General features: G+C 33.0%; 2 protein-coding genes across 3 annotated transcripts; both read left to right on the forward strand.

Moving 5' to 3' along the window:
* The first annotated feature begins 220 nt into the window (after positions 1 to 220).
* Positions 221 to 5,374, forward strand: LOC133205346 (density-regulated protein homolog). 2 transcript variants are annotated; one of them, XM_061341138.1, is made up of 6 exons: positions 221 to 312; positions 912 to 931; positions 2,300 to 2,393; positions 2,798 to 2,959; positions 3,606 to 3,745; positions 5,262 to 5,374. In XM_061341138.1, the coding sequence occupies exons 1-6, from the start codon at positions 225 to 227 to the stop codon at positions 5,304 to 5,306; spliced, it is 549 nt and encodes a 182-aa protein (XP_061197122.1). In that variant the 5' UTR covers positions 221 to 224; the 3' UTR covers positions 5,307 to 5,374. The 2 variants fall into 2 exon arrangements, with proteins under 2 accessions (XP_061197122.1, XP_061197123.1); XM_061341139.1 differs by having other exon boundaries at positions 2,801 to 2,959.
* Positions 5,375 to 8,649: 3,275 nt separating this feature from the next.
* Positions 8,650 to 12,873, forward strand: LOC133171499 (uncharacterized). Its single transcript, XM_061306263.1, has 3 exons — positions 8,650 to 8,935; positions 10,068 to 10,261; positions 10,754 to 12,873. Exons 1-3 carry the CDS (start codon positions 8,677 to 8,679, stop codon positions 12,599 to 12,601), a joined length of 2,301 nt encoding a protein of 766 aa, XP_061162247.1. The 5' UTR covers positions 8,650 to 8,676; the 3' UTR covers positions 12,602 to 12,873.
* The last annotated feature ends 1,280 nt before the right edge of the window (positions 12,874 to 14,153 follow it).

The following is a 14,153-nucleotide window of genomic DNA, read 5'->3' on the forward strand; positions in this document are numbered from 1 at the left end:
TGCAGATTCAATTTTTTTTTCAAATCATGATATTTGGGGTAGGGTGGGGCCTCAATATGTGAGCAAAGTTTTACAAAGGAATATATAAGGAAAAAGATTCTGTTGATAAAGAACAGCAGGGTCACAGTGAAATAGTTGAGCATTGTGGCCAGTGGGCCTCTTGTTATTTTTAATTGTTAGACTTAAGTTCCTGCAATAAAGTTGCATTTTTTTTTTTCAGAGGTATGGCAGAAGTTCAGGAAAGGCAGTTTTTTGAAATAGAAGGACCAAGACCAGATGTATCATACCCAATGAAAGTCACATACTGTGGAGGTATGTATCATCATACAGAATTATGAAGTGTACTTCTGTATAATACTATACTTTGAAAGCCATACAATAACAAAGTATTACACACAATGCTCAGATAATCATTAAACTGCTTTATTTCTGTAAAAGCAGAAATATTTGTTGAGGATTGAATTTCGTTTATTTCGTTGCTAACAATTATCAATGAAATTAAATCCCACTCGAAATTTTTATATGAATATGTATTAAATAGGATTTCTTTCAAAACAACAAAAATTAAATCCCACGAAACATTTTTAGATGACACATCAATAAAATTTTATCGCAACAAAATATTGTGCTTCTACAATATATAAAGATATTCAAAGAATCTTAGTACTAGGAAAAATTCATCTGAAAATCTTAAAATAGTAATTGAAAGTACAGGTTCTAACTTTTGCACAAGATAACAGTCAGTATTTCTGTAATGCTGTTTGGTTCGAGATTTTTCCTGCCTTTCTGCTAAAATTTATTTATAAACATGAAAAAAGTCTTAATTATACATAAGATTAAGAGTTCATTATTATATATACTGGTATAATATATATATATAATTATTTATTTTATATTTTTTTTAATTCCAGAATGTACCATGCCTTTGGAGGTAGGGTAGAGCTTTAGAGCTTTTCTCTTTATAACAAGATAAATGAATAAGCAAATTAGGAGACAAAAACAGCTTCTGGCACACTTTAAACACTAGTCTAGCCAACTTTTTTAATTATCTAAAACTTATTACTCAGTTCCTTTTATTATGCAATGCACTATGCAAGTTGTCATTTCTACACAAACTGCGTAGTGCATTGTAGATATTTTATGTTGCTGAAAGCTAAATTCATTTGATTAATTTTTTGAGGTATTATTGTTTGAAAATGAAAGTCTCTTGGTCCCATTTTTGTTGTTTTTTGAAATTCATGTAAAATCTCTTGATCCACTCGTGAATTATTGTTCTCCCAATATGACATCTAGGAGCCATTTGGCGATATTAAGTACTCTAGCAAATTAAGGAATCTACAGTATGGTAAAAAAATATTTCTGCTTGTTCATGAAAAATAATTCTCCATAGAAAGTTTCCACTTTTATAAAATAATATTCCAAGTCAGATTCTGTTAAAAGATATTGATAAATTAAATTTTAAATAGTAATTTTTGTTGGATCACTCAAAAAACGAGAGAGAATATAAAGCATGTGCATGTGCTGTGGCTTTGTAAACAAATCACACAATGGTAGTCAAACAAGCAAAACAAACAAAATCTCTAACTGACACTGGGTGTAGAAAAGAAACCTGGACTGGAAAAAAGTCCAAAAGCAGTGTTTTTATATAGGAAAGCACACAGTGAGTACCTGCGGAAATCGCATGAGCTGAACTGCAATTCTGATTAGAATATGATACAAATTTTTCACGTGTTTCTCACCTTTAGGTTTGTTTAGCTTTTGGAAGTCATGTGGTCTCACCCATTTAAATATCAATAGCATGTTTTTTTTGTCAACATGTTTTTTGATTGATATTTCTCTTATAAATATTGTTGTTAAACCCCAACCCCTCACCCCACCCCAACCCCCAGTAAAAAACAGTTGTATGATTTATTTTTATACGTATTCTACCTATACATGTATATATTTATTGTGTAAGAAAAATATGTGTCTCATTGGGACCAAGCGACTTTAAATTTTATTTGATACTCATTTACCCCAAAAAGCAAATTCAAATGATTTCAATATATATCTTTGAACAAGATAATTATTAGACTTAATTATTATATACTGTGATAACAGTGTTTCTCAAAAGATTTGGGGGGTGGGGGGTATTTATCTACTCAAAGGTTACAGTAGGAAACAAAGACAATTTTTACTCATGCCTAATGAAAAGCAAGTAAATATGTACCGGTATTAGTGTTATAATTGTAAAATATTGTACTCTTTTGTTTTGTTTTTGATATTGGGGCATTTTATCATTTTCGTCACTCTTTTCCAGTATTGTGAATATTACCCAAATTATGAAAAATGCAAAGCATGGCTAGAGAAAAATTTACCAGATGAATTCAGCAAGTTGATGAGTGATAAACCAGGTAAATTTAACAAAACCACTTATGTAGAATTTACATACATGCAGTCAAGCCTGTTTAATCCATAACAATTATAAATCGCCTGGATTAATTAAGTGCATGGATTACTTTAAACATAGCTTTTAGAATTAGTAGATATAAATAATAAATTATGTTCCATACAAATTTTGTCCATAAGGTTAAGCATACATATTATTGGTATCCAGATTACATGTACCAAAGCTCAACTTATACAAAAAAAAACCAGCAACTTTTTCAGAAAACTGTTATAAAGTAATTTATTTCTATTTTATGACTACAGTTATTTTATTGTTTAAAGTAGTAAAATCAGAGGTGATTTTCAGTATTTATAACCCCAATAGATGAATGTATTTACAAAGAAAGATAACTGTATATTCTCTTGACAGCAGATGAAGGAGATGGTGATACAGATAAAAAACGACAGAAGCGGGGTGGTAAAGGACAGATCAAAACAAAAAAAAAGTCAGAACCTAAAGGCATCAGGCTGGGTACAGCAAAAAGAGGCAAGAAGAAGCACATCACAGTGGTTATAGGACTGGGAACGTATGGTAATTGCATTGTTCATAACTTATTAGCTTTATAGTTTCATTGTTTGTGTAAAGATGTACTAAGGAGGAAAAACAGTAGTCTTTGAATTAAATATTTAGACTAAGGCCACCTTAAAAAATCATTTGGTTGCCCTCTCCAGACTGTCTGGCTAAAAAAAAATTAGCATTGAAATTGAAATTTTCTGAGAAAAAAATTTTCCCACTTACCTACCGAAACAATTTTTTCATCTGAGTCGGGAGAGGGCAAACAAACATTATCTTAAATTTGGCCTAATATACTCTTACATGTAAAACTTATGTAGATATAATTTTATTTCTTTTGAAAACTATAAATATTACTCTTTGCATATAAATTCATTATCATTTTCTTAAAATCCAAAGACCGAGTCTTACACACTTTGCTCTGATACATTTAACATGGGGTCATAATTCTGTGGATTCACAATTTCCGTTTAATCTGCAGGTAGAAGATTTGTTAGATTGTCTCTATAAGCCTTAAATATAATTTAAATATGCTGGGACAAGTTTCTGCAGAAAATTTGTGACTATGTACATATGATAAACTAATACCATATGGAAAAAGTAGTTATACAGTGTGTATGGACATTACTGAATCAGATGTTATCTGTATATTTTATTTTTTCAGATATTGATCTGAAGGAAGCCAGCAAAGTGTTCTCATCAAAGTTCTCTTGTGGATCCTCGGTAACGGGGGACGATGAGATTGTCATTCAGGGGGACGTCTCAGATGATCTGTTTGAGTTCTTACCAGAAAAGTGGCCACAGGTATGTCACTCATCATCGACTAATAATTCTAAGTGAAATATGTAACAGTTCATGTTATGTTTCAATTTAATTTACTCTCTTTCAGTTGTTTATTTTACCAAATTTTGTTTTTGGACTATAGTTGATAGTTAGTTATAGAAAACCAATTATTGATTATAGAATTCTTACTGATTCAGTTCACTACTTGTAACAATCTTTGTTGGGGGGAAATTAAAGCAGGGCAAAATTGTTTGAAAGTTTGATGGGGTTAAAATAACTTGGAGTTAAAATAACCCTTTATTTAACTTATGTAACCCATTGATCTCTGAGAATAAACTTCACTGTATTTCAAGTAAGTCAAAAGAAATGTTGTACATATGTCATGAGGTAGAGTATGTATCATGCTTCACTGGCCAGTAAATTAATAACCAGTTAATATATCAGCATCTTTGCAAGTCAAGGGCTTTTGGTCTGCTTTGCTCTCCACAAATGTGAAGCGGACTGAAACCCCTTGGCTTGCATAGATGATATATCAGGGTCTCAATAGCTCATTTGGCCAGAGCTCTGGCATGGTCCACCAGAGGCCCTGGATTTGAATCCATGCTGAGACTTTTTTTCTATACGTATGGCACAATTCTAAAATTTAATTAAAAAAAAAGAAATTAATTGATTTGAATTAAAAATACTGGTTGTTTAAGGATATCCGATCCTCAGCCAGGAAGGATAACTGTGAAAATTATTATTTAATTTAAAAAGTCTCAAAAATTATGCTTGAAATTGAAATCTTTTCTTGCAACAATTTTCATTTTATGCATCTAAATAGGATTCAAGGTTCTCTGAAGTCTTACAAACGGTTTTGTAAAAAGTTGACATTTGTAGTCCATTTAAGTACAGAAATAAATTCATTTCTAGAAAAATCCAATTTCTTTTAATCTAGCATTAAATACCAATGCTTATTACCATGATTTGAAATTGGAAGTGATCTTTGATGTCTTGCAATGATAGCACAAACTTCTTTCACCTATGTATTATATTGAAATAATTGAAGTAAATAGAAAAAATTAAATACTGTATAAGTGTAAAAAAACATGCAATTTTCTCCAAATACCTGGATACCTTAGTTTTGAATCCTAAAATATATTTCTTGATCAAAATTTAATTTGAAAATGCATAGCTGCTACTTTTATTTGTGTATACTGAAAATAAACTTGAGATATGATAATTTTCCCTATATAATAACTAACTTTAATTATGAACCTTGAAGAAATACCATGGGTAAATATATGCTACTTTGTGAAATCAGAAACATTTTTTGAGCATTTTTAATTACTGAAAAGCTGATTTTCAGAACCTGAGGATCAGTCTACCATCAGTTTTTTTCCCTTTGTTATTTTTCCTCTGAAGAACCCTGGTGTCAGTGATATGAAGTATATGATAATATTAATTTAAACAAAAAACAAAGACAAAACAAAAAACAAATATTTAAAATGTGTAGCCATTTCCCTGTTTTAATTGTGATGATCTTTTTTTTCTTCAGATTGATGAAGATGATATAGATGATGTTGGAGAAATGAAGAAGTAGGAGTTAATAATGTATAATTTAGTACAGTTGTTATTTTACATTTATATTAAAACAAAGCTTTTGTGCAATATTTTTGTTTTTTGTTTGACACTTTTGTGATTTACACAAAAGGTTTAATCTAAACATAGAATACATACACAGATATGTATGATCTATTTATGCCTCCTTTAGGTCAGCTCTTTAGAGGGAAACGTTTATCTCCGGTTGTGGTCCCACCCCACCCCCTGGAGGTCATGATTTGATCATACAAGTACTTGAATCATCTACCTGAGAATGCTTGCAAATTAGTACATGTATAACTAAACATAGCCTTACACTTTTAAAACGGGTTTTTAAGCATGCCTGAGCTGAAAGCTTAAGTGAGGTTTTCTGTTCACATCTTGTCCTGCATCTATCTGTAAATTTATAAAATAACATAAATTTATTACAGAAACAAGTGCCTGTGCCCATGAGGCCCTGATTTGAACATGCACTACCTGGCGATGCTTGCATATTGATATGTCTAATGATGGCTTTCCTTTACTTCAAAGAAGTTTTTTCCCCAAATGCACGCGTGGTACTTGAGAAGATTTTAAAACGATGTTACCAAATTTTCATGTATTCTTAATTATGTTCCCCAAACGAGTTTGGAAACGTTTTGTTTTTACTCTATTTTTCTTCCTCTTCTTCCTTGGTACTTTTTTGTCCACGAGTGATCTCAGAAACTACTCATCTGATTGAGGTGAAACCTTTTAAAGTTTAATAGGCATGTTGTGTAGATTTGCGGAACGAAGGTCATTTTGCGCGCACGTGCATGCGCGTGCGATGGGTGAAATGACTGTTAAATTTGATAAATTTTTGATAAAATTTTGAAATTTTTGGATGAAATGCTTGAAAACTTATAACATGAAGATATGTTAATGGTCTAGACAAAATGACATTGTCAAATTATCATCAAACCGCGCGCATGCACCTGTGCGTCGCTCTGATTAGCTGAATCAAAAATCTCAACAACTTCCTTGTTTTTTGGTAAAATACTTTGAAATGTGAAATATAGGTATGTATAGTATTATAAAATTCGACAATATGTTTTGCGGAAATTCTTGAGAATACGCGCATGCACGTGTACTGCAATTTGATTGGCTAAAACTTTAAATGTCTGTAACTTCCTTAGTTTTCTACAAAACAGGATGAAAATTAAAATATAGATAGGTATATTGGGTTTCTACATTATGCTGCTATCAACATTAAATATGAGAACATGCATGCACATGTGCTGAATTCTGATTAGTTAATATTCTACGTTTTCAGTGAAAGTTTTTGAAATTTAAAATGTAGCTCTTTATTACGGCATACTTTGAGATAAATGTGTATGGAAATTTTTGGAAACCCGTGCATGCACGTATACTTAAATTTGATGGGCTATGCTCATTTTGCTGTATATGCCTTGTTATTTCCCCAAATGTTTTAGAAAAAAAGGTTTAAAAAGTCTATGATATAAAGATTTTGCTTAATTTAATGAAGTTTATAGGGAATAGGACACCAAGAGGCAGTAGGTGAGCGTTTGGGGAACATCTGTAACGGTCAACGTTACAATTTGAGCTAGTTTTATGTATATCCCCTTGAAAGACGACGCTCATAATTTGCCTTTCAACGAAGGGTGCTTTGTGCAATTTTGGTTGAAATTTCACCCAGTGATTCTAGGGAAGAAATCGAAAATGTTATATTTAAAGAATTACATTTAATATAAAAAGATAATGTTGTAACCTTCATGTGAATTGACAATTTTTTTTCCAGAAGAAATACTGATTCAATTTGATAGCAGCTGAGTTTTTTTTCTTCCGTGTAGTGTGATTTTTCAGGTCGAGCTATACAATTTCCTGTATTGTCATCATTCTGTCAGTAAAAAATCTTTGTCAACTGATAGTTTTTATGCATAGTTGTGTGCCATATTGCAACACTCTATTTAACTACGGAATGCGTTTTATGTTATTTTATAAATTACTGTTTTTATGTGGCTTTTGAAAAACTGTTTTTTGAATTCAAAACAATTGACCATGGTTTGAAATTCTCCGAGACAGCCTTGGCAAAAAAGTGTAAACTTGAATACCATAAATTGTGTATTAAATTGAGCATTCATATATACAAACTAAACATCCGACGCCATATGTTTAATGACATCCATTCTTTTCTAAAAGTTAACACAATTTTCTTAAATTAAGTTTTCTTTAATATGAGCTGACGCGATTGACTATATGTCATGTTTATACAACGGAAACTTTGGTTTAACCATTTCATTGGACACTACCTGGTCAATACAAATGGCTCACGGCGGGCGTCACAGGTCGACGGGGGATGCATACCCCTCTTAAGCACCTGGCCCCACCTCTCGAATTTCCGGGGGTCCGTACGCGATTTATGTCCTCTTCACAGATTTGTATTGTTTGAACGTTTTTTTGTTTTTTGTTTTGTTGTTGTTGTTGTTGTTTTTAGATCGATCACTCTTAGTTATCTTCCAGGCCCGTAGTACGCGCGTGGGGGGGGGGGTTACTTTTTTCTGAGTATAGTATTTTGCTATAGTAAATTTTACTTTAGATCCTGGTTCACCCCCACCCCCACCCCCCTTTTATGTTGTAAGGTCGAGCACTGGAAAATTCCAGGAGTTGGACAGTTAATTATGTGTGTGTGTGTGTGTGTGTGTGTTTTTTTTTTTTTTTTTTTTTTTTTGCTTGTCAGATAATTTTGGGAAGTCCCCCCCCCCCTTTGAAACCGTTGCTACGTGCCTGTCTTCACTTTTTTTTTTTTTTTTTTTTTTTTAAATTTTTTGAAATTTGAAAGAAAACTTAAAGCGTTTGATGGAAAAAAAACCCCCAATTTTCTATTTTTTAAAAAAAGTCATTCTTTAACAAAGCATGTTACTATATTGCTACAAATCGATTGCTTTAAATTTGGTGTAATGTTTACATTGCATAAAGAGACGTTGACAATTCTAAGCGCATTGCTTGTGCCATGTAATTTTCTTGGAGATAGGTGATTGTGTCACCATACTGAGTTTTCTTTCATTTTTGGAGAAAAAAGAATGCGATCGCTTTACTCTGCTTTTTAATCTGGCTTTGGATCAATTAATTTGATACCCACCGAGTAGTTGGAGCGAAACTTTTGTTGTGAGAGGAGCTAAAGAGAAAGCGCATTATTAATAGAGACTGTTGATTGTGTTTAACGCGATAAAAAAAAAGGTTCTGTATTCTGACTCGAAAAATCTATACTCAACTTCTTGTTAGAGAGGAACGGTGCAATTAATGAACTTGTGGTATGGAATGTTCTAGCTGATACTCAACACAACTCTTTGGATTTAGACTTTAAAAATAAAAAAAGCAAAATTAATGGAACGATGAGGAACAGAAAGCAAATGGTATATAAGTTGTCAGAAGTCCAAAAAGGAAACGGAACTGGACCAGATAGGAAAGAGGTGTGTCCCAGCAGGTGCCCCCCAAAGGGAGGAACGTGTGACTGTGGTCTAGATAAATTCCTCCCGAGGTGGGCTCATTGGATTGTCTGTTTTGTCACAATGTGTGTCCGGATCCATTACATTGGTCAGCCTCAGAGCTTGTGGATTCTACACCCAGATGAAATATTTCAAACAGTAGAAGGTATGAAGAAAAACAAGGGGGTTTATACAGAGAAAACAGCGAATTTATTGTATCCATATTAGAGTGTAAATGTCTTTTGGCTTGTATTTCACGCCCAATTTATCATACAGAATAAACGACTGGCTATTATATTTCTCTAACTAATGGCCTGTATGTGACAGCGACCCTATATTTCCAGTTGGTCAAACACGACAAGAACAGAGGTAAATTCTTACTTAGCCGAGGTTATGTATGTATTTAAACCAGAATAAGTCTGTCGATTCAACCATTACATTTAATAAATTATGTACCCAGTAACAGTTATACTTGGTATATTATAGTTTGTACAGTAGGCATCGATCAAGTGAAATGGTATATTTGAAAATCGATCTTCACCATGGTAAAGTTCTGGTCTATTCTGTAGATCGTTAATTTTGGAAGACTGAAATGAAGTCTACAAAAAAAATCAATTTAGATGACATTGAAAGATGAGATATTTATAAAGTTTGTTAAGGTTCTATTTCTGGGAAAAGGAATTACATGTATTGTAATGTCAATAAATTCGCAGTATTTAAAAATTACCAAGAAAACAATTATGCCCTACTGTTTGTACAGAGATGATCTAATTATTTCTAATGAGGTTTTCTTCATCGGTCCTATGTACCGGTAATATCAAATACAAGATTTCAGAACTTAACATATACTTTCATTTCGAAAACTAGAGCTTAAAAGATAAAAAGAACTGTTTAAGGAAGCTCTAAACACTAACAAAAAATGCCTTTTGGACATTGCATTGAGTAAAAATGTATCACATGGCACCTGCCTTATTTCCGCAGGAAAATTGTACAAAGACAATGGACTATTCGTTAACAGAATTCACTGTTGTTGACTTAAATTGTGAAAATTTATGGAAATAATGAATTCAATTACTTATTCTTGGTCTAATATAATGTTTAGAATATTTAATTTATTACAAATTGTGAAATTAATTGTAAATAACAATTTTTATATCATACTTCTTAGGGAAGATCACTCTAACTACATAAAACTACCTTAACGTAGACCTCTCTAGCGTGCATTGTTTAGAGCTTCCTTAATAATGTCTTAAACTACTTTTGTACTCGTCATTGAATGTTTTTATTTTTTTATGCAGTTGCCTTCTCTGAGTACCACGGCTATGGTTTCCGATTTTATGACTATCTTCCTCCGCCAACCAATGCAACTTCTGTCGAAGAGCAGGAGCTTCTGTCTGGGATGTTTAGCCTACGGTCGTTCCTGCTGCCCAGAATTTACATGCTCATGTTCGCCACTGCAGACTTCCTGGGGTTCCAACTTAAACCGTTGATGGTACATTTTATAAATATTGCATGTAGTTGAAAATGAAAATACATTGAAAATTCTCACCCCAAGAAAACCATTGTCAACCGAGGCGCAGCCGAGGTTGACAATGGTTTTCGAGGGGTGAGAATTTTCAATGTTACACTCAACTACATGCAATATTTATTATATTATACTGAATGTTTTATACAAATTCATATAACAGTGAACCTTGCGCGCATAAATTCTGCGCGGTCGCTATTTTTTGGAATAACACCCGTCGTCAAGCAATGTTGACTGTTGCTACGCTGGAGGGTGTGGCTTCATCATTCAGCGGGCAATAGTGTTTTTTAACAAATATTTCTCGACGAATCAGATTCAACTAATTTACATGAAAGTATAATATTAAGAAATATCAATGATAATATAAAAATGATATACGTTTCTTATTTCTAAGAAATTAAGTTCATATAATTCTTCGACTTTTTTATCAGTAAGGTTATAAATCTTTTTTTTCCCTAGATTGCAAGAACAGGTCATGTGATTGTGACTTCATTTCTACCATTGGCAGTTTATTATTTTGTGAGGAGATTGTATCCATGTGTATTGACAAGTCAATTAACCGCGATCTTCACTGCTTGCTCACTTCCTCTATCCGTCCTTGGGACGCATGCGCTAGACAATAGTCTTCTTAGTCCCTTTGTGATCACCTTTTTGACACCGTTACTTGGATTCTTTCTAGACAGTAGATATAATCCAACATCTGCTATGTTGGCTTCTTATGCCAGTAACCAAAATGGTCATGCAAACATTACAAAGAGCGAAAATACAACAAAAAGCGAAAATGCATCTACAAGCGAAAATGGAACAGAGGACCAAATACTAAAGAAGACATCAAGGGTTAGATTCCTTGGAATATCTCAATCAATGATATATCTTTTCAGTGGATTCATACTGGGTATTGCTTGTTACATTCGTATTGATTCGGTTATTTTCATTGGTACACTTCTAGTCACGTATCCATTGATATTTATTCAAGTAAATCAGTTGATGAGTTCATTTATAATGGCTTTTCTTGCTGGGAGTGGATTTCTTGCAGCTGTTTGGGTGGGTGGATATGAAGATTTGTACAGATACGGCAGCATGTTCATATCACCTTTTCAATGGATGAACTTCAATTTAAAAAACAGTTTACCCTCCACTTTCTTTGGCGCCCAGAAGCCGTTAAAATTTCTCATGGAAATATTCTTTACCGATATATTTTCATCTCTCTTTATTATTTTAGGAATTATTGGATTGTTCGTGGGATTTTTCAGACAGTCAAGTAGAAGAACAGCTAATTTGGAGAACATTATTACAGTCGTTCTGATATTTTTAACCATTTTACAATTTGCATCCCATTTCCTAATGAAGCAGCTGGAAACAAGACATCTACATAATGTCATTGTGTTAGTGTTAATTGTATGTGCCTGTTCTTTTCATCATAATCTTGCATTACTGAGACAAAGTATTCTCAAGGAAGAGCATCTGAAAGTGTTACTAGTTTTCTTTCTCGGGCTTTATGCTTTGAATTCTTATAGTATGTATCCATCGCCCAGTTCATCATTAGATAATCCATGGACATATCCACGAATGAAAGAGTCCAGGGACGTTAACTCGTGTCTTCAGTTCGTTAGTCACCGTAGCAACGTGACTGGTGTATTTGTGGACAGTAGTTTATATCTTACACATGGATACACCATTATTAATCACAACGTACCTTTACTTATTCTCATCCACAACGAATACCATGAGTACAGAAGTAGGGATTTTCTACTTATTTCACATCATGAATTCCATATAACTGAACACATACGAATAATGAATCGTTTTACAGACTTTGTATACAAAAATAATGAATTTTACTTGAAAAAAATAATGCTTGGAAGAACAGAATATAATTATGTGATCTGTGATAAAATAAGGGCTGCAATATTCATTGAGTTGGGATTTCAGCCTATATATACAACAGAAGGTTTTTTGACTTTATATCGCAATCTCAATGAAAAAGAAGCGAGAAAGAGTATCTCCTTGTCTAGGTCCATGGTTTCGGGAGAAAATGCAACACTGCTTGAGTACGAAGGAAGCTGGCTTTACACCGCATCAGAATTTGACGTAGCTGCAGAGAGACTCGAAAAATGTTTGGAAACCAATGACTCGAGATGGAGGCCGTACCAGTTATTGGGGATGTCTTATGTCAAAATGAAGAAATGGGATCTAGCAAAGGATGTGGAAAGAAGGTGTTTCCAGAGACACGGAGAACGAACATGTAGACAAAAACAAGCCAGGATCATCCTAGATGAGGATCACGGCCATATTGGTGGTGTATGAATCGTTTTTGATGAAAAAAAAAACCTATTAATGCTTGATGTTTAAATGTTTAGTCGGATATGTTGTCTGCATTTGTATAAGTTATTGATATTTTATTGTGTCATTATAACTTTATAATAAACATCAAACGAAACTTCTGACATATCCAACAAACTAATTACGGACTTGGACATTAGCTAGCAAGAAAGAAATTCATTTTGAGAAAATTGGTAAAATTATTCAATACATATGAAAGACGTGAGCAACAAACGCAAAATAATTTTTTATCTTTATTTGCCTCAGTATTAATTTTTTACAATTATTGCTGTTTTTTTATGTCAATACGATGATTTAGCCATGTGAGGAGTACAATATTCACCGATCCCGAAGGGATAGGAATTATATGTATTCAATTATAAAATAAATATATGTGCCGACAGCACTTTCGGTAGAAATGTTAGGCCTAGGCCATTAAGCAAAAGCCGCGCATGATTAAGACTTTAATATATTTATTATTATATGATTGAATAATTCCTAGCTCTGAATGGCTGAGATCTATCTTTACAGAAATCATATACTTAGCTTTGATCACCTTCTCTAGACCCTCCAGATGAACATAACATTTATTTTGTTCTTCCCCATATTGGACCAAAAACAGACCGAATCATCCAAATTCATACAGTTAGTTATGCAAAATTTATGTATACCTGCACCCGAACTTCCATTTTTTCCTATATTGGACCCAAGAGACAGATCAAGAAATTATGTTTATTTTACTCCCTTTTCTCTCACTGAGTTTGGCTATATAGGAATTCAACAAATGTAAACAATCAAGAAAGACGGCAAGGTTTGCCTGACAAGTTTGTATCATTGAATAATATAATAGAACAACTGTAGATGTTTTTTTCAGTCAATACAATGATTTATCTTTGACCCTAGAAGTACAATACTCACCTTGTCCTTCAGGCTTGGTGAATATTTTACTACTCTGGTAGCTAAATCGTCTTATAAATCTCACAAAACAGCAGTAATTGCTTAATTCTGGAACACTAAACTACTGTAAATTATTTACAGTAGTAAATTAATATATTTTATTATGCGTTTACAATATTTGGTTTGATTTTTCAACAAGCTGGCGTCGATCTGATTTAGAGCTTATTGAATGTGGTTTATATGAATATATACACAAGACATGCATTTAGCGATGTACTTGATTGAGCGGAATATGCTTTCCGCGAAAGGCGGTAAATAAAAAGCACAGCCAAATGTACGTTTACAGTAACTGCATGGTGAATGAAGAAAGTATGCATGTACTTATGTTAGATTATTTCCGGTACAATTTGAAGCTGAACTTATATTACATGCATCTGTTTGATTTTAGATTTCCCAAATAAAAAAACAAACAAACAACAAAATTACGCGTAATTAATGCAATAATTTTTCAGAAAATGGTGAAATAGTTCAACTCCTGTAAATTTTATATAATTTTTCCAATTAATGAACTTCTTCCTCAACCATTGTGTGCACGGGTTAATGACTGGTTGGTATTATTGAGTTTCAATCCTTGGGTGGA

Source organism: Saccostrea echinata, unplaced genomic scaffold, assembly GCF_033153115.1.
Source record: "Saccostrea echinata isolate AGI-Se365-2 ecotype Australia unplaced genomic scaffold, CSIRO_AGI_Sech_v1 ptg000054l, whole genome shotgun sequence".
NCBI classification, from domain to species: Eukaryota; Metazoa; Mollusca; class Bivalvia; order Ostreida; family Ostreidae; genus Saccostrea; species Saccostrea echinata.